At 41.1% G+C, this 20743-nt stretch overlaps 1 protein-coding gene across 1 annotated transcript; it reads left to right on the forward strand.

Moving 5' to 3' along the window:
• The first annotated feature begins 1128 nt into the window (after positions 1-1128).
• Positions 1129-19043, forward strand: SLC10A2 (solute carrier family 10 member 2). The gene is made up of 6 exons (XM_045867855.1): positions 1129-1505; positions 7869-7987; positions 11981-12069; positions 13382-13557; positions 16085-16242; positions 18916-19043. The coding sequence occupies exons 1-6, from the start codon at positions 1129-1131 to the stop codon at positions 19041-19043; spliced, it is 1047 nt and encodes a 348-aa protein (XP_045723811.1).
• Positions 19044-20743: the final 1700 nt, after the last annotated feature.

Here is a 20743-nt window from a genome sequence, read left to right on the forward strand (position 1 = left end):
TTATCCTATAAACTGAGAATCCTGATCGAAATACTCAATTTTATTCTTATGCCGCATCTTAACTCAATAATTGGATTATAAACTCCTGAGAACAGGAACAATCTCTCCTCTACCTTTTTTTTTTTATCTTCCTTACACACTGAGTACAGTTTTCCACCTATAATGAGGTTGACTATCTGACATTTACAAAAATCAACCTCCCTTGGAACCTCCAACCACCACCCCCACCAAAAAAAAAAAAAAATCCGATTTCAATTCCTGATTCCAAGCACAAAGTGCTCCTGTCACTCTGACCTAATTCTCTGAGGTTCATCCCTCTAAATAACTGTATTGTCTCTATCTAAAACAGCACTTTGTTACCATGGTGACACACACATAATCGCTTGTGTAATTGAGGGTGGCTCTGCTAGTCAGCCCCCTTCCCACCAGACAACATAGAAAACATTCTACCCTCCTGCATGTTACTCTCCCATAGGTTTGCAACGAGGCCCTACATGTTTCTCAAACTTACATATACTTTATGAACACTATAGACCAATAGGAGCAGACCGATCGTTATGGCAGGAAGATGATTTGGGGGAGGAAATTGGAGGTCTGGGTCCCAGTTCAGAGCCTGACACTATTTTGCAATTTAACTTGGCATAGGACACTTGACTTTTCAGGACCCAAGCCCTCCCTATTTAAAGAGAGGTGAGGGAACAACGTGCTGGCTTAACCCTCCAATGTTCTGTCATTTTCTGAGTTGTTTCTAAGTGTCACTTAACTGACATTAGTTAAAAAACCTTCCCAGCATTAAACATTAACACAGGTCTTTTTCTATGGTGGGGTTCATTATCATGCCAATAAATGATTAATTATAATTCTCTGACCGGACCAATAATTTGGCAGGACTCGTATGATTCATAACTTGTGCTCTGTTGTAATGTTACCTCTGAAAACTGACTTACTAGCATTTATTGTTTTTTATTGCCTCTCCCAGGTGGCTTTTGAAAGAGAAGACCAAGTGACACATGTTTAAGAAGGGTTTAAAAGTTGGCCGTGGTTGGATTAGGCATTATTAATCTAGAGAGGAGCAGAAGACTGGTACTTCTGTGGACTTCTGTGGCCATCTGAGCAGCAAATCCAGCAATGAATAACTCAACGGGCTGTTCGGCTAATGCAACAGTCTGTGATGGTTCATCCTGTGTGGTAACTAAGAAAAATTTCAATGAGATTCTCAGTGTGGTACTGAGCACTGTCCTGACCATCCTCTTGGCTATGGTGATGTTCTCCATGGGATGCAATGTGGAAATCAAGAAATTCCTAGGACACATAAAGCGGCCATGGGGCATATGTGTCGGCTTCCTCTGTCAGTTTGGAATCATGCCCCTCACAGGATTCATCCTGTCGGTGGTCTTTGACATCCTCCCCATCCAAGGAGTGGTGGTACTCATCATGGGATGCTGTCCCGGAGGAACCGCCTCCAATATCTTGGCCTATTGGGTCGATGGCGACATGGACTTGAGGTAAGATATCTAAACCTCTGCATACTGTAATCACATTGAATTAATCTTTTTAGAAGCCTGTGTTACTGTGATGTCCATCTGATCTGCCACTGATCTAGGGTACAACTGAGGAATTAAACAGAAGATTCAGAAATGGATTCACTCGCCTTCCTGTACAACTGCTTAGCTACTGGAATTTGGGGGTTACACTTTTATTTGCGCTTTTTAATCTCGCTCAGCTAACAGGGAGTTGGATAATTGCTATTTATCTTTGGGAAAAGATTCAAAGTTTTTCAAAAAAGAAATTCTTTCCGAGCCACAAGTGTACCTGAGAAAGTTTTCCTTGTTGGTACCAGAAAAAAAAAGAACAAAACAAACCAACCTCTCTCTGTATGATGAGAAGCTCTGAGTGCAATCATGAAATCAAATTGTTCATTAAACAGTAGAATCTGTGCTGAGACAATGGTCAACTCCACAACTATAGCCAGTTCTTTGAACAAGCTTTTTCCCGAACAAGCCTAAAGAAGAATTTGTACATTTGCTTCACTTCTACTGGCATCAAAAGGAAAAGAAAAAAAACCTACAGCAGCTTTTTTTAATTATGCTTACCTTACTATAAACAGAAAATGGTTTCTCTGCTTCCCACAGAGTAATCTAAATTGCAATGTTTGCGCAATTCATCCCGTGCCAGTCTGAACTAGCACTGAGGGAAAAAAAATTAATGGAAATAAGACGAAGCATTAATGTGATGAGACTGAGAATTTTAATGCTTTAAGTTGAATAGAAAAATGTCTTTTTCCTTACCTGACAATTCCTCATTTCCTGGGAAAGGTATGCATTTCTGCAAAGCCTCCAGGTGTTAATGTAACGAGTGCTTATTAAATACTATACAGGAGGCAATCAGCTCTGTTAATCACCAGCTACTATACTCAGAAGAGAGAAGCTTAAGGTATAGAGATGTAACCACTGCAAAATGTAAAACTGTATTCCATGTTGATCCGGTGCCTACCGAGCAACTGGGAGCCTGCCATCTCATCTCAGCTGGTGCTGATCCTCCCAAAGCTTTAGAAAAGCCATACAAACTATGTGTCTGCACTTCACATATTTTTCACTTAAGGAAATACCATATCCTCCTTGTAAGGGATTTTTTCCCTAAGGAAGTCCTATAATGAACAAAGGATGGCAAGCATTGTTCAGGTTTAGTTAATCTGTGAACCACCACATAGCAATAAGGTCCTTTTAGACTTCAACTTAGTTTGATCCAGACATAAGCACTCAGAGGTGACAATTCTCAAAGCCAGCACCCACTACACCAAGGGGAGTGACCTGAATTGAATATGGGACTTTGACATCTGCTGAACAACTTTTATATAATATTTGTAACTTTCCAGCAAAATGGAAGAGTCTTCTACCTCAAGATAATGCCACATGTGTAATCATTTTGTAAGATGGGAAAAGTATGCGTGATGCTTATTTGGCCGTTGAAACAGATTTCTTTCTGCAGGCTAAAACTGTAGGGCCTTAATCTAAAAGCTGCAACTTACACTTTTCTGTGGCCTTAAGGAAATCTTATTTGTCTTGAAACAGATGACTATGTAATCCTATCTACCTCATACAACAATTCCTGTAAAAAATAAAAATATTAAAAAATAAGAACCAAAGTAGAATTTGAAACCTTGGTAGAAAACATCCAGCTGAATCAGTATATATGAATCGTTCAGCAAGTCAGAATTATCCCCGAATGGGATATATGGCATTGAAATTTTTAATTTTCGTTCCAGAAAGTGTGTACTCCACAGATCCCCCTTGTCTTGTAATAACAAAATAACACCAACGGCTCTCCGGTCCAGCAGTCACCTTGTTAGCAATTCCACCTATCCAGAATTCAAGCAAGACCCAGTAAAAGACTCTACACAGCACAAATAAATCCTGCTTGATCTCATAAATGTTCCTTACATGGACCTTCTTGATCTCCTAAGCCTAGAGCTCTGTTGGGCTATTTCCCAGCACCAAGAATGACAATAAGAAGTGGGGGCAGGGAACGAGGCACCAGAGGGGCAGGCCTGTGTCTTACAGCAGCACATGGCCCAGAAAGCCTGGCCTCAAGAGAGAAGACCCAAAATGCCTACAAAACAAAGAAGGCAACTCACCGGACCAGCAGCCTCTGCATCACTTAGTCTAGAGCCCAACAGCTCTGTAAACACAACCACCCAGAGGACATTGCTGTATTGTAGCGAGGAATAACCCCTATCACAATGGCTCATAATCATTGAAAGGAGTTAAATTAGGCCACTATGTAAGATGATGACATTACGCATCACATATGTTAAAGGAAAACTGTTCGAGTTATTTCTTTAAAGCAAATTAAGAGATTATCACCTCAGCTATTGGGAAACAGTTTTCCAACCCTTTCTATTCTTCTGGAGTCAATTCTGTCCTCTAAGAACTTAACCTTCTCCACTTCCACTGGAACTCCAGAAATGGCAGCCAAGATATGATTGTTTATACCAACAAGTATCTGTACTGCTTACTAGTTGCTCGAACACATACCACACAATGCCAGCAGAACTACTCCATCTACATCAACTTTCCTGGATGTGGTTTCTGGGACAAGAAACTAAATCATCCTCCCCCCGCGCCAGGGCCCCCGTCCCCTCCCTCAGCCCAGTGTCTCCCCACACACCTTTGTCTCCCCCTCTCCCCCTCATCACCCTACCATTTCTTCTAAACCTGGGAAGCCATTGCATTTTTCAATCTCTAGTGAAAAACAACAAAGCAGAGAGTTTTCCTTAACAAAATTATAGACCTTGCTCATTGAAATATAGCAGGTGATATTTGAGCTCCTTCTCAGATCACTCCAGCCTAGAAAATTGTTGCAGGAATCTGATTAGTGTGCAGGTATTTTCACCTGGTCTAGCTGTGCTGTGGGTATCCTATGCACAAAATGTTTCTGGGAGAAATGAAGGTGACAACTGTGGCAGGACCCATAGTTCGGGGACACAGAGAGGTCTGCCTCCTTTGTGTCTGCTGTATTCCCAGAGATCCCCCGTTTTCAAACCTCCTTTCTTAGCAAAGACCTGAGCCATACCATGCAAGGACGTTTCCTTCTCACTTTCCTTTCTTTGACTTCTTCTTTGGGGAATACTTGTTTGTGCATCCTTCCTTCCACTTCCCCCATTTCCTTCACTACCATCTATTAGCTACATTCCCCTTAACTATTTTCTAGTGTTAATAGTTTCTGGATTTTCCTTCCACATCCTTTGTTCTCTGGCTAAACATTGTTGCATTTTTCATCTTCCAGGTCCATTTTCATGGTTATTTCAGTTGTTTAAGATCCCCAAACCTCTGTCTTATCACAAATTTGAAGCAATCTCTCCCATTTAAATCACATAAATGCCCAGTTCCTCTCTACTCTAAGAACTAACCTAACAGTATTTTTGTTTTTCCCCCCTAAGTAACCAAGTTCTGTTTCTCTCATGTAACATTTATTTTTATTTTACTAGGTAGTATTGACTAGGCACTATTAGGAGTCATACACAGTACCAGTATTCCACATACATTGGTATTTAACCCTCAAGATAATCCTCTTAAGGTCAGTACTATTATTTTCTGCCTTTGACAGATGATAAAATTAAGGCTCATAACCTTCACCAAAGTCACAAAGGCAGTATATGTCAAAATCAGAATTCAGACCCAGACCTATCCACTTATCCCTATCCAGACTCTTAATCTCTGTTCAACATTGTTTCTATCACTTACCACACCCCCAATTTCTAGCACCAGCTGTATACACTTTGTCCTGATCTTTGAAATTTGGTGTTTCACTTCTAATATGATAGTCTTTGCATTCCTCATCACTGATGTCACCAAATTCCTCAACATTTACTGAATTCTCGTTTATTGTTTTTATTTCTAAAAAGAAAAAAAAAAAACAGTTATCCCTGGTGGTTAATAGAGCTAAAGCCAAAAATTGCAGACAAGAGAACTTTTTGCTTTTCTTACGTTTTTCCTCATTCCAATATAAACTCATGGTAGTATTTCTATTGTTGACATCTATGCTTCTTATAAAATTCCAGATTTCATTCATTTAAAATGATTTTTTTTATTTTGCTAACCTATTCCCCTACACTGCTCCCTAAAATTATTACCTGTGAATTGTTTTTCATCTCATTTTGAGTGGTTTGATATTATTCTCATATTAGTTCAAATGGCATCAACTTCCAGGCCATCTAGTCTCTTGTACTTCTGCAAAGCCTCACAGTCAAGGTGGCCCACTAAAGCTAGACCATTCCCTTCCCCAACTGCTGACTTGTCCTTCCTCATGGTCTTCAAGAAACTACTCTTGCCAAACTCAAACCATGACACAACTTCATAAATTGCCTTAGCAATAATTCAAAATTGAAGCTTTCCTAATGAAATTTGAAAGAAAAAACAAAGAGATAAGTAGACTTCTTCTAAACGTTGTTCTCATAGTTTAAAACGAAAAACTCTTGGTCTTCTCTTTGCTAAACGATCCAGGTAGTGAACACTGCTCCCTTCGTGCACCCCCCTCCTGTCCTCTCCACTCTGGAAAGTACATCAGACATACTGAAATAAAAGTGATTTCATTATGGCAATTACCTTAAATCCATTCTATTTTTTAAATAAAAAAAGAGAATATCAAAGGAAGGGAGAGAGTTTACAAACTCCAGTATTTTAATTGTAAGTAGGACTATTTATGAAAAGTATTATTCTGGTTTTGGATTCTGCCTTAGCATCCCTTTTTTGTATCTAAATTAAGTTAACCTGTCACCATAATAGATGGTACTTCTTGGAAATGTTTTACATACATCTCTAGCATTGGTTGGTGTTATACTATTTTAGCTCCACTAAGTATTTTTTTCCTAAAATCTTTAAACACATTTTAAGTGAAGTCATCCCCAGTTTAAAAAAAAAAAAAAAAAAGGTTACTAGGGAAGTTAAGCCCCCTGATAAACATTACTGCCCTGACCCTTTTTTTTTCCTGCCAAAACTGCACTTAGATATATTAAAACGAAATTCTCACCTCTAGCTGTTTTCCTTAGCACTGTATAGTGTGGGTTGTTCATGTTTGTGGGGGGCAGCTGGAGGAAGGTGGGGCCACAGGTGATATAAATAATTTCACATTTTCTTTCAAGTCCACATATAATACCTTTAAGAAATTACTACTCTGATAGTCTCCAATGCTACTTTTGGAGGAAGACCTTTCAGAAAAATTTCTCCGGTTTCCTGATTCTGTATTATGCCAGAACACACACACACACACACACACACACACACAATGGCTGGATGGCTAATACAGCAACTGACTTTTAATAAGATCTTTGCATTATTCTAAGTACTGGACTCACTGGGTCATTAGTCCTCACAGCCTATGAGGTCGCAACAATTTTATCTTCATTTCACAGATAAGGAAACTGGCAAAAGGAAGTCAAGTAAATTACCCAAAGAACGTAGTACTTATGTAATAAGTGGCCACACTTGCTTCCAACCCAGGCAGTGTCTGACTTAAATGTCTGGCCCAAAGATTTAACAGCTCAGTTCCCCAGGAGCAGAATGTGCCTCTGTACACATGTTCCTTTAACGGGACCACGAATACCCACTACCCAAAAACCTCTCTTCCGTCCACTGTCACACTGTTAAAAGTAACACCATTCTGTATAATTTCTTCCACGTCAAAACCCAAAGTCCACTTACCCAGCCAGGTCTGCTCACTAAAACACAGATGCTCTCAGGAGGAACAGTACCAAACCCTGGTTCTTCTGAACACACATTTGGTAAATTTCTTAGCCGAAATAGAATCCAGGCCCCCCTGCCTGCTTGAATATTTTCATTCATTTTTTAAGTCAGCTTCCTCTTTCTCAAGCCACAGGCATTGGGGCAATAATCTGTCTGCCTTCAAAAAAGACACTGAGGTCCCCTCCCTTGGACATGTGCTCTCCCCCAAGGGCCCAGGGAGGCCCATCTCAGTACAGACAGACACGGCATAGCCCCTAAAGTTTTGGCTGGTATAGATGTGTTTGCTCTTCTCTGATTGGAGGTCCACAGGGTGGCGTGTCCAAGCACCTTGTACCTTTTTAAATAATGAATTGAAACAGGCATTAACTATCTTCTCTGATCCTTGAGAACCCATGGGGAGGGAGGAACGACCCAAGACAAAGTAGAAAAACAAACCCAATCTCAGCATTTTGCCCAAGGCCAGGACCTGCACAAAGATGGGCACGTGTCTGTGTCCTTCCATCAGCCTAGATGCTGCTGCCGCCGGAACGTCTTTTGCAGGACTTCCTAATCACGAATTGCACCATGAAGCAAGCTCTCCCCCTGGAAAGCCCAGGTGGATGAATCAACCTGCCCATTTCCTTTCAGCATCAGCATGACGACATGCTCCACGCTGCTTGCCCTGGGAATGATGCCGCTGTGCCTCTTTATCTATACCAAAATGTGGGTCGACTCTGGGACGATCATCATTCCCTTTGATAACATAGGTAAGTAAGTCATCCCTCCGCTAGAGTTCTGAATATCCCCCTCCTATTCTCTGTTTATCTTCAGGCCAGGCTCAGACCCAGCTCATATTTACCTCTTGCATATTTATCTCATTACAAGTCACACCTGCGTTTCAATGCAGGTTGGCAGAATCTAAATGCCAAACCTTGACCCCAAGGGAAAACTTGCTTTTCTTCCATTGAAATCAGCAGAAGAGGGGCTGACTTAAAGGAAGCCAAGATTGCTGAGGCACAAGAGACTCTGTCCTTTCCTCAACCCACAGTACTATTAGTTCATGGGAACGTGAGTTTGCTCCCAGACCCTCAGATCGAAGTAATATTAAAAAAAATTCCACTAATGATTTAAAATTAGGGCACCTAGTAAGCAATCGTGAGTGTTGCACTGGGAAACTACCAGAGGAAACATATTGTAGATAACACTCGATTGTGAGCCCCATCTTGATTCAGAAGGTGATTTACTTCCACAGTCTCTATACCATGCCCTAGGAGTCAAGTCTGCGAGTCAGGACTCTATCTCCACTCATTTTGCTCCCAGATGTTCACCCCCACCCCCAAAGGGGCTGTTTTTCTGTTTCTGGGACAACAGATGACAGCGGGAAATTAAGTCGTTTGTGTTACATGGGATCAAGGGTAAGATGAGACAGTTCCTGGCCTTCCCAAACCAGGCATTTCCCACAGAGCTGTAGTCATAAAAGATGAGATACAGGTGAGATAGTACATATTACCAGGTACATGGCACACTGCATAGTCATTATTCAGCTGACAGGCTGCCTCAGGAGGTGTGGGTGTCCACTGAAGGGAGCTTAGTGTAAATGAAGCTAAGCGATGACTCAGAAGGATATTTGTAAAGGAATTCCTGTTAGCATGGGAAGCTGCATCTAAAAATCCTTCCCATTTCTACAAAAGATTCTTTCTGTGATAAAAACGGGATTGGGGTCTACACAACTAAATTAGAGCAAACTTTAAAAACACTAATCGGGGACGACTTGTATCGACACAAATACTCAATATGGGATTTCTCTGCACAAGGCCCTTCTAGTGATCTGGGGAACTCCTTCATACCAGATATAAATCTCCTACAAACAGGTTTTAGGGTGACCCTGCAGAATTAATCACCTGCTATGCCTCAGGCTCCTTAACTCTCAGTCTGCTCCCTGGGAGAGCATCTTCAAGTCAAACAATGTAGACTGCTTGCGTGGTGTGCATTGTAGGTCTCTCAAAGAACCTGTTGAGTAAGGAGTTTAATTCTGTATTACTTATTGTTTTAAAAAATAATTTAAGCTTTTAAAATATTCTCCTCTAGAAATTCATTCCTGTCTGGAAAACATTCCATGGCGATATCGAATAATTCGAACTATAGTATGAATGACTTATGGCACATCCTTTAATGTGAATAAATTTTGAAAGGAAAAGAACATGAGAAAGAGTAATTAGCACCTCAGTGGAGGTAAAGGTCAGAAAAAAAGGTCAGGGCAAAAAAGAAAGAAAATAGAAAAAAAAGGGGGGAAGATTAAAAACTTTTTAATGAGTTTGAAAAACAAAGATTTAACTCTGCTTATTCACCATTTTGCCCAGTCTTATTTTCCAACCTAACCTTCTTGCTGTTGGTTTGTCCAGCCCTTTAAGAAAACAAACAACCTAATTACTTCACACGTTGTTCTCACTACTTTTTAGATGGGGAAGTTAAGGCCCAAGGTAACGGTTTAATCTGTCCCAGCTGAGCCGTGAGCTGGACGTGTCCCCACCCCCCCACCCCCAGGCTGCTCATGCTCTCTGTGGACAGGACTGCCAAGCCCAGGCTCCACACGATGCCCACCTAGCTCTGAAGGGGCAACACTCTCGCTGAGCCCTTCCCATGGGGGCGTCTGGGTGGAGGAGGGCGGCCGCAGAGCTGGCACCGCTGAACACAGCTGCAGCAGGTGGCCGTCCCTGCCCCACCTCCGCTGTCTCTTGGAGGGTGTCTAGCACCATGAACTATGCACCTGCCTTATCACCTAATTCCCATGGCAGCAGCGTGAGCTAGATGTAATCTACCCACTTCACAAATGGGGAAACCAGAGTGCAGAGGGGCTGGACAGTTTGCATCATCCCCACAGTCTGTAAGGTTCCACTCTGAGTCGATCTGGCTCCACGACCACCCCGTGACTGCCCGCCTCTCGCTTTTATCCACCTTTCCTTCCTCCCATACGTGCTCTGTGAACTCGATTAAGGCCCAGTTATGGTTCACATGGTGTAACCACAAGCAGATGCTTTCCGGTCTAATTGGACAGGCATTTGAGAGGGGGCGGGGGGAGGGGAGGTACAGGCACTTAAGGAAGAGGGAAAACAGCCCTGAGAAGGAAAGAGAATCTTTACCCCACTAGGGAGTCAAGAGACACACCAACCCACCTCTCCAGATGGGAGCCACAAACTCTGAGCAGGAGGGAGGGCAAAGAGTGTCTTTTCCGGTCAAGTTCTAGTCCTGGAAAAACTGTCCCTGGCCTCATCTGGTCAGGAGAGGAAACACAATTTGGGCAGGTGGTCCTGCTTGCATGCTTATCCTGTAGCCTTGGGCCGCTTGGAGGAGATAAAGACTCTTAGCATGAGGGGCCCGACCATGGTTGGGGGCGGGGGCAGGGAGGTCACTCCTTTCACAGAGCCAACACATTTAAAATATCTAGTACCCAAGCCTAACCACACTGCCATTCCAAGCGCAGTATTTGCACTGACTTAAGCTACCATACTACAATCAATGCGTATCAAGATGGTTTTAATTTAAGGCCTAGAAACTTCACAAAATTTAGGGAATACTCTGGACACCCTGGGGAGGAAGTCTCCTCCCAAAGTAGCAGGATGTAAGGATACTCAAAGGGGATTTTTCTAGGGGCTCTCACCAGCACATCTATCAACGACTCTTCCATATCCTGTGTTCCACCATTTTCTCCCCATCCTGTCCTCCCATCTTTCTTTTTTTCCTGCTGTAGATATTCCTGTCCATGACTTAATCCCTTTGAGTAATTTCTGGGAAAAAGTAACTGCTGACCTTTATATCGCCAGGAGGACCAGAAGAAATTATGTTTTCATCACTGTTGTGTTCATTTTAAATTCATATTTACAGCCCTGAAATCTAGAATCCATTTTCCAGTCTTCATTGAATCTAGTCCAATGCTAAGCAAAAACCACTCTCAAAATCTCATTATTCAATTCCACTTGCTCCTACTGCTTTAAAAGGATATTTGAAAAAGAACCAGCCCATCAGAAGTTCAAAGTTGTTGGCACTATGTTATATAAAAGCAGTGATTGGACCAATGAGTGTTAAGTAACATGGAGAAACAAACCACCTGTCATGGGAACAGCAGTAAATTTAACACAGGGAAATTGAAGTATGACTCTTTTATCTGTCTGGGTGAGCACGTTCTTGCAAAGAATTATAATTACTTGAGAAGTCGCCAAATATATTTATTATCTCACAGAAAATTTAAAGCATGCTTTTCAACCTCTTCTCTCACCTCTCTGCTCTAGATTTGAATAACCAAGCTTGGTCTGAGCCAGAAGTCATTAGCCCATGGAATGCCTGGAGAATTTTGAACTTTTTGTTTTATTTCTACTACTAGGAAGTAACAGGGAGATGGAAAATATCTGTGTGTACCCCCACAAACATAAACATACACACAGACTTTAAAAAGGTATTTTTCCTAGGATATAAAGATCCAAAGACCAAAGAAGCCAAGATTCTGACAAATTGAAACCAAAAAGTGTCAGTATAAAGAGCGCTAAAAAGGATTTATATCATCCATATTATCAATGCTCTGACAGTAATACGAAATTATTTACTGGAGTGGGTAAAGATGGAGAGTTTTGTTGTTTTGCTTGAGTCTGTTTTGTGTATTCGAGAAGGGAGACTGATCAAGCTTTTATCGAGCTGCTTACTCTTTTGTTTTCCTCTCTCCTGTGCTCTGTGTTCTGCTGATGAAATGCCTCTTCTGTCATATTTAGGTACATCTTTGGTCGCTCTTGTTGTTCCTATTTCCATTGGAATGTTTGTTCATCACAAATGGCCCCAAAAAGCCAAGATCATACTTAAGGTAAGTGTCCTTTGCCATAGGTTGCAAAGTCAAATGCTCCACAGTGTGAGTTCCAATAATAGGTCTATTCCAGCTACTAAACTGGTTTTCTCATTATATTATAAACCTCCATCTAGGGGGACTTGACATTGTTAGATATGCTGTCCACTCTTCTAGAACACGTGCCCCAGTCCCATCTACAGGGCAGAATTCTATGCCTACTTAGAGATACCCAACTCAAACACCGCCTCCTGCTTTTACCCTACCCTGTACTCCCACAGCACTTGGCTCTGATCTCTGTTCTGTGGGTCTGTATTATAAAATAGACCTAGAGAGCTGTTTTTGAAAATAGATCATATGTTTCTTATCTCTGAATCCATATGGCCAGTTCAGCACCTGGCATCTGGTAGATATTAGTACCCATTAGTAATTGGTAATCATTCATTCCCCTTTGCCAACTGTATTCTAGTGAGGTGAGATGGATATGGATAAAAGTGGGATAGAAAGACACAGAGGATATAAATCCAGACATTAATACAGATAAAGATATAGATAGATATAGATGTAGACATACATACATCCCACTGATCAGGACACAAAATAAGCTAGCTGGTGTTCTTTGTTCCTCTGGACCCCCCCCCCAAAAAAAGTTATAATCTCCATTTTTTTTAATGTGAAAAGGAGAAAACAGTAACAACAGTGGTTTTGTTTGCATATGCTTTTTTTTTTTTTAAAGATTTTATTTATTTATTTGAGAGAGAGAGAATGAGAGAGAGCACATGAGAGGGGGCAGGGTCAGAGGGAGAAGCAGACTCCCTGCAGAGCAGGGAGCCCGATGCGGGACTCGATCCAGGGACTCCAGGATCATGACCTGAGCCGAAGGCAGTCGCTTAACCAACTGAGCCACCCAGGCACCCTGCATATGCTTTTTTAACTTTTGTAGAGTTTTATATCCTTTTTCTCACTATCATCATCATGAAAGGTGTCTAGGGCAAGATTTTATCCTCAGTTATAGATGAAGAAAGCAGAACTAAGAGAAGTTGTGTGACTCACCGAAGGAAGGAGAGCAGGAAGAACTGGATCTGGAGGCCAGGTCTTCCAGTTCATGCTGATTGGGTTTTTTTCCTCTCCAACAAGGATAATTTGCAAGCTAGAACATCTTCTTCAGGCTAATGGAGCGTGGACATTAGAGGTCCTGCTATTTTCTTAAAAATGAGAACCTAGGACAAGCACCAGAGTTTCTGGTGGGCTGACCACAGTCATCGGGAGAGGAATACACAGCACGGTGACTTCACTATCACAACTGTTGGGTCTGCTTGTGTCTTCCTTCCAGATCGGATCCATCATGGGCATAATCCTTATCGTGCTCGTAGCTGTTGTTGGAGGAATCCTATACCAGAGTGCCTGGATCATCGCTCCCAAACTGTGGATCATAGGAACACTATTTCCTTTAGCCGGATACTCTCTAGGGTTTTTACTGGCCAGAATATCTGGTCAGCCCTGGCACAGGTATGGTGCTTTGGTAAATCAGACTGGGAATTTTCTTCCATAATAGCTGTAGTATGCACTTGTTAGGGCTGCTGTAGGGAAGTACCCCAAACAGGGCGGTTTAAGCAACAGAAATCTATTGTCTTACAGTTCTGGAAATTAGAAGTCCAAAAATCAGCATGCCAGCAGTATGGTTCCTTCTGAAGGATGTGAGGGGGACCCAGACCTCTCCTTGGTTTGAAGATGGCTGTTTTCACGTTGTCTTTTTTCCATGAGTGTCTCTGTGTCCAAATTTCCCCTTATGATAAGGACACCAGTCATATTGGATTAGGGCCTACTCTAATCACTTTACCTTAACTAAGTATATTTACGATGACCCTATTTCCAAATAAGGTCACATTCTGAGGTCCTGGGCATTAGGACTTTAGCATGTGCATTTGGGAGGACAAAATTTAACCCATAACAACTGTGAATACTGATAACAAATTCAAAATCTTTCACCTATAATAACATTCACCCCATTTCTGAATATGTCATTATATAGACTCATTCATTCCTAAATTATACAAGCCCCCCAGAAAGAAAATACTGACCACCTCTCTGTTGTTCAAATGCTTGGGGACCATTCCCCACACAATGCAGATTGAGCCCTTCCAATGTCTCCCATTCTCATTCTCTAAGCAGAATAACTTCAGCAAGAGCACTTAGGCTGGCCTTGTCCCACACAAAGGCTCCTCCAGCCAGCAGCAGGATGGACTCATCATTCCAAGGCACTGATAGTAGAACTGGGGTTAGCATGTGTGAGTCTAGTACCGAGTAGAAACTTTTCCTCTCCTACCAGCCCTTGTGAATCCATGGGCAGAAAGAAAAGAAGGTGTCAGCACTGGCGTGTGTATGAGGTTGGGAAAGAGATGAGCAGCACCGGGTAGTTGGGAGTTACATGTCCTCAGGCCGACCTAGAACTACCACTTACTGATCTTGGGACCTCAGGACAGGCGCTCACTCTTCCTCTGACTTTTCTCACCTGTAGAATGGGGGCAATAACACCTACATGGCAGATTTTTTATCAAGATTTAGTCAGAAAAACAAATCCAACTTAAAAATAAAGGAACTCTAACAAATACTCTATCTTGAGTGTTTTCTCAGCCCCTGCTCTGTGCTCTGCACTGTTACCAAGGGCATAATTGAAAAGAGTGAAATAAGCCCACTTTGAATTTATGGAACACTAACATAAATGATCCTGCTCTTTTCATATCTGCATTTTTTATTTATAAATATCTGCTTTAAATGTATATGTATTATTTAATATGTAATTTCATTTATATTGAATATATTACTTATTAATACAGATTATGACATAAATATTATCTTTATATATAAGGATATATACATACATATACACACATATATACATATATATACACATATATAAAGATATACATGAACATATAATATATATAGACACACCCATATAGAGCTATTCTACTGCTCAGGGGCCAAATAAGCTAGTCGGTGTTCTTTGTTTCTCTGGACAAAAACAAATGTTATAATCTCTAAATTTTTTTTTAAAGATTTTATTTATTTATTTGAGAGAGAGAGAATGTGAGACAGAGAGCACGAGAGGCAAGAGGCTCAGAGGGAGAAGCAGACCCCCCAGTGAGCAGGGAGCCTGATGTGAGACTCGATCCCGGGACTCCAGGATCATGACCTGAGTTGAAGGCAGTCGCTTAACCAACTGAGCCACCCAGGCGCCCTAAATTTTTTTTTAATGAGAAAACAGTAACAACAGTGGTTTTGTTTGCATATGCTTTTTAACTTTTGTAGAGGTTTATATCCCTTTTCTCATTATCATAACAATCATAAAAGGTGACTAGGGAGGGCGCCTGGGTGGCTTAGTCGGTTAAGCATCCCACTCTCGATTTTGGTTCAGGTCATGATCTCAGGGACCTGGGATCGAGCCCACATCGGGCTCCCTGCTCTACGGGGAGTCTGCTTGTCTCCGTCTCCCTCTGACCCTCTCCCACCAGCTCTCGCGCTCTCTGTCTCTCTAATGGAAGGATAAATCTTTAAAAAGAAGAAAAGGTAACTAGGGCAAGATTTTATCTATGTATATATAGAGAACACTTATGTAGTATATAATAATACATACTAAAGTTATATATCTATGTAGCTTAAGTAAAAGTACATGTTGAATAAATGTATACATTAAAAGCAGATATAAATATATACACATATATGTGCTTGCTCTCATTATATCTGCTTTTTTTTGAGAGAGAGAGCTCATGTGCACATGCATGAAGTGAGAAGAGGGGGAGGAGCAGAGGGAGAGGGAGAGAGAATCTTCAGCAGGCTCCACAACCAGCACGGAGCCCTATGGGGCTCGATCTCATTACCCTGAGATCATGACCTGAGCCAAAATCAAGAGTCAGACACTTAACCGACTGAGCCACCCAGGCGCTCCCACATTATATCTGCTTCCAATGTTATACAATAACAAAGCAAAAAATACTGACAATAAAAGCATAAATCCTCTCAACATGTCTCGTAGATGCCGGACAGTTGCTTTGGAAACGGGGATGCAGAACACTCAGCTGTGCTCCACCATCGTGCAGCTCTCCTTCACCCAGGAGGAGCTCAACCTCGTGTTTACCTTCCCACTCATCTACAGCATCTTTCAGCTTGCCTTTGCAGCAATATTCTTAGGAAGTAAGGAATAATGCTAATCACATGTCACTGATAATGTTCCTCTTTGAGAAATCCTCGAGTTGCTAAGATGGCATTTTTTGTGGTGGTGAATTATATAAGTTAAATTAAATTCCCTTTTTCGGGCAGTAAAATAAATGGGTGGATAAAGCCACCTATAATGTTATCATGACTTCCCAACTGCTGATGAGAAGATTGCAATTTTATCAGAAGTTTCTAGTAAAGATTATTTATTTTTATATATTTTATATATTTACATATATTTACATATATTTTATATTTATGTATTTTATATATTTGTTATTTTTAAATAAAAAGTAATAGAAGTCGATTCTCTCCACCAACTTTCTTTTTCTCAGTAATTAGGAAGGCATATTAACCTGTTAGGACCATTTTATTGTGTGTTTTTCTACATGCTTTCAGGAACCTCAAACTGGTCATTTTTTCCAGATCATCATCTTGTTATGCTTTGTAAATATAGGATATTTATCCAGAACAGTGGTATACAAGGGATATTTATCAGGCTAAGTTATACTGGAAGACAGACATATGTGCATGTGCATGTGTGCATATACTAAGTAACATCCATGTAATTGAAACAGTTAAAGCAAACACGTTCCTTATTTCAAGTCCTAGGGATAGCTAACCTGATTTTTAATTTTCCTCTACTGTAGCATCAGCTCTGATCCTCAGCCCCTGCCACCTGCTGGCCTTCACCTAGTTAAAGCTTTCCTTACATTTTGTTCTCCAAGGACTGATATGTTTAAACTCTATTTTTAAACTCTATTTTTTTTTTTTCTAAATAAAGACTGATGTCTTAAGCTCGTTGATTTTTAAGGGAGGTTATATAGTGAAGGTGAAAGACACAAATAATGGGAATGGTAAGTTATAAAATGCCTGGAGGTCCAGTGTTATTTGGGTTTGGTTTTCCTTTTGTACTTTGCACTTGCCTGTGGGCACTGATCCTTCTCTGCATTACTGTCTAGAACGCTATTGTCAAAACAAAGTTTTCCTTCTTGTATAAGACTCTTCCACTGATTTATCACTCACACAGGAGACAGGGGTCCATGGCCTAATTATCTTGTTGTCGTGTATGACAGACATACACCCAATTTGGTACACCTTGAGAGTTTTCCAAATAATTAGCTAGTGATGTCTACTAGAAAGCCAGAGAAAACAGACTGGTTGATAGAACGATTAAGTGAATTTACTAGTTGAATAACTAACTCAAAAGGGACTCATAGATAAGCTGAAGGAATGATGGGAAGGCAGGTACTGGTATTGGTCTTATGCTTTCCCACATTTTTATCAGCAAGAATACAGATGAGGAAGTCATCTTTATTAATTACATGCAATGCCTGGAAACATTTTGGTAAAGGGATTAGAAGTCTAAATATTTTTGGAACAAGGAAAGGAGGACTGGGAAGGGACAGAGGGAGGAAGAGAGGAAGGACAGAAGGAAGGAAGGAAGGGAGGTAGGGAGGGAGGAAGGGAAGGAGGGAAAGAAAAGAAAGAAGGAAAGAGGAGAATAAAAAATTTGATTAAATAAAATAGGTGGTGTGTGTTGAAGAAATCCCAGTTGAAAACAGTTTATAATAAAACTGTTGGGCTATTTTAATTAACCACAAGCTCCAGTCAATAGATTCAATAGCTCAGTGGCTTTGAAATTAGTATGTTGCTAAAGGGACCAACAAAGAGACATGGATCATGACATATCAAGATCTTTGGAGTCGGCCACTGTCTCTCAGCTGCGTATCATGAGAGCTAACATTTCCTGAGCAGTAACTACTTTCCCAGGGCCATACTAGGCACCTTACTATTTTACCTCATTTAATGTTCACAACTCCCCTCTGAGATAGACAATATGACTATACCTATTTTAAGTGTGAAGTTCCAATAAATAATACTTTCTCTCCCTCTATTGACTTTGGAACCAATTGAGAAGTAGAAGAAAAATCAGATATGTAGATAACAAAATAGCACTCATTACAGATAAAACTTACGTAGAAAGTATGGCTCAAAATTGCGACCCCATGGGCTGATTCATCCCTCTCCACTGCCCCATACATGTGCACATAACACGCATATACGTACATACACTGCTCATCTCCCCTTGCCAGAAAGTCTGCCCAGGTGGGCTGAGCTCACAAAGATGCTGAGAAATGGCTGCCCCCAGAGACTAGCAGCCTCTCGGAAGAGAGGAAGGCTGATCACACATCAGCCAGGGCTCCTGCTTTGTGGGAAGGAATGAAGTCAGGGAGAGACAAAGTGTTATTCCAGCCCAAGTCCTCCCCAACAGAGAGCACTAGACCAAGGTCCTTGACACTGTGCCTTGGCATGCATCGTATTTACTGAGGACTTCAATGACTGGGACACGGTGGGTACAGATTAGGGGCCCGCTACTACTCTTGGTGGGCACCCCCTGCGGGGCTGATGCCTGCTGCAGTCATGTGAGCAAGCACCCCTGCCGTTGTGTGCCCGGTCTTCCTGAAGCACAGCCATCCCTCTCACCGTGGCTGGCTGTGAACTAAAGAACGCCTTCTGCTTTCTCCAAGCAACCTGCAGCCTACAGAAAGTGCAAGCCGATTTTGAGCCGTGGATTGTAATCACTGTCCAAAGCAAGCTTGCAGCTAATTGTTATGAAAGTCCACTCACCTCCTGTGTATTGCTTTCTAGTGTATGTGGCATACAAGAAATGTTATGGAAAAAACAACGTGGAATTGCCAGAGAGCAAAGACAATGAAACGGTCTCTGAGTCATCGCTCCATAAGGTGAATGAAGGATTTCAACCAGATGAAAGGTAGACACCGAGTGGACAAAAGAGAAGAATTCTAAAGTACATGCTTCTGTGATAACAAGATTTGTTTGTTTTGATGGGATATTGGGCAGGAAAAAGTTAAAGTGAAAATTTAAATTCCAGTTGAATCCATACATTAGTTTTGGTACCAAGTGACTGGTGGTCCAAATCCTTAATGTGACAAATATTTATATATATATATATACTGTCTTTGTTATCCTGAACCGGATTCTTACCCAGAACCTCATAACCCAGAGACGAGCACCTGACTTTTTATATCTTAATATAGATGCAATGAATTATTATTATTATTATTATAAACTGATCGATTTTCTTCAGTATTTATGATTGTAAAAAGATTGAAATGAACATCTTCCACTGACATATTAATTATTACTTTGAAAATGTTGCAACTTATTTATTTATATAACTTTGTAGTGTAACATGGACAAATATCTGACTTCTTGTATTAAAAAAAAAAAAAAATCAGCCTTCTCCAGTGACAGTCCAAAAGCAAAAATAAGAGAAAAGAGTTACTAAATAGAATTCAATCACCAAATTAGAATCAGGCCCATAACCCATCAGTGACATTATACATTGGTAGCTTTGCCTCAGGAGTCCAATGACGCCACTAGATTTTTTGGGAAAAGCAGAATTCTTTCCTATGGCTTGAATTTGACAAAGAGCTCTTCAAGCCCTAGAGAGGGATTTTCTCAATGTTTGCCTGCAGGAGGCAGGTCTATTCAGCTCATGGGAAGGCCCTATGGTAGGCATCATGGAGCAGGGAGGTGGCAGGAGGCTCAGAGACTGCAGAAGTACTGGATAAAACATCCCTACTCTAGTGGGTGAATTCAGTTCCATGCGAGATGATGGGAAATGCAAGGAAAAGCAGCAGTAGTAAAGGCCTGCTTGAAATTCATGATAAGAGTCAGTTAGATGTCATCAAAAAAAGATTGAAGTCAGGGAGCCATGAGGGAAGTGAGTATTAAGCAGTATTTGAAGAAGAAGAGGACATGCCCAGGGCCCAGAAGTAGGAAGGGCACTGCCAAGTGAGTTCTCTGCCTGCTGTGAGTATGTGTCACAACAGGAAGCAGGGAGGATTTGATCAATGGCCGCAGGGTTTAATGTCAAGGGGGAAACGACTGGCCACGCGTTGGATCTAATTGAATTTCTTTTCCTTCATTCTGCGGCAATAACAGGGCACATTCTTAACTCAGATCATAGTGGTTTAGTTCTGTTTTCCATTTGGACATTTTCCCTGCCTCATAGATTTCCTTTCGAATGTTTGGGCTCCAAAGGGCCTTTTGCATTTGGATGATGTGAGTTCAGATCCTGCTGGTGTTCCTCAGCATTAAAAGAACATGAAGATCAACTCTTAGCTTTCAACAGAGGGTGAGGGAATCTGCTTTAAAAATTGTAACATTTATGCCTTTTTATATGAGGGTCACATTTACAATTGAATAAAGCTCCTATATTTTTTTTTCATCATTAGACAAATATATTAAAAGGGACTAAAGATTTTTATGAAGGCCAGTAGGGGAGAGGTAGTACAGATTTTCCATTAGGGAGTTTCAAAGAATACACTTCCAATGGTGCAAAAGGAAGACTCTGGGTCTGTCTGTTAGGTACCTTCTATGCTTTCCTCATCAAACAGAAAACAGGCAGGTGTACTAAATTCACACTGTGAATTCAGATCATCATTTCAGC

This window comes from Mirounga angustirostris, unplaced genomic scaffold, assembly GCF_029215605.1.
Source record: "Mirounga angustirostris isolate CCGP_5_RB_7025 unplaced genomic scaffold, mMirAng1.0.hap1 SCAF_3, whole genome shotgun sequence".
Lineage (NCBI taxonomy): Eukaryota > Metazoa > Chordata > Mammalia > Carnivora > Phocidae > Mirounga > Mirounga angustirostris.

Excerpts from the sequence above, each read along its gene's own strand:
- SLC10A2 (XM_045867855.1), top strand. The coding sequence starts at position 1,129 with ATGAATAACTCAACGGGCTGTTCGGCTAATGCAACAGTCTGTGATGGT. Across the intron at positions 1,506-7,868 it reads GATGGCGACATGGACTTGAG|CATCAGCATGACGACATGCT; the intron begins GTAAGATATCTA and ends ATTTCCTTTCAG. Across the intron at positions 7,988-11,980 it reads CATTCCCTTTGATAACATAG|GTACATCTTTGGTCGCTCTT; the intron begins GTAAGTAAGTCA and ends TGTCATATTTAG.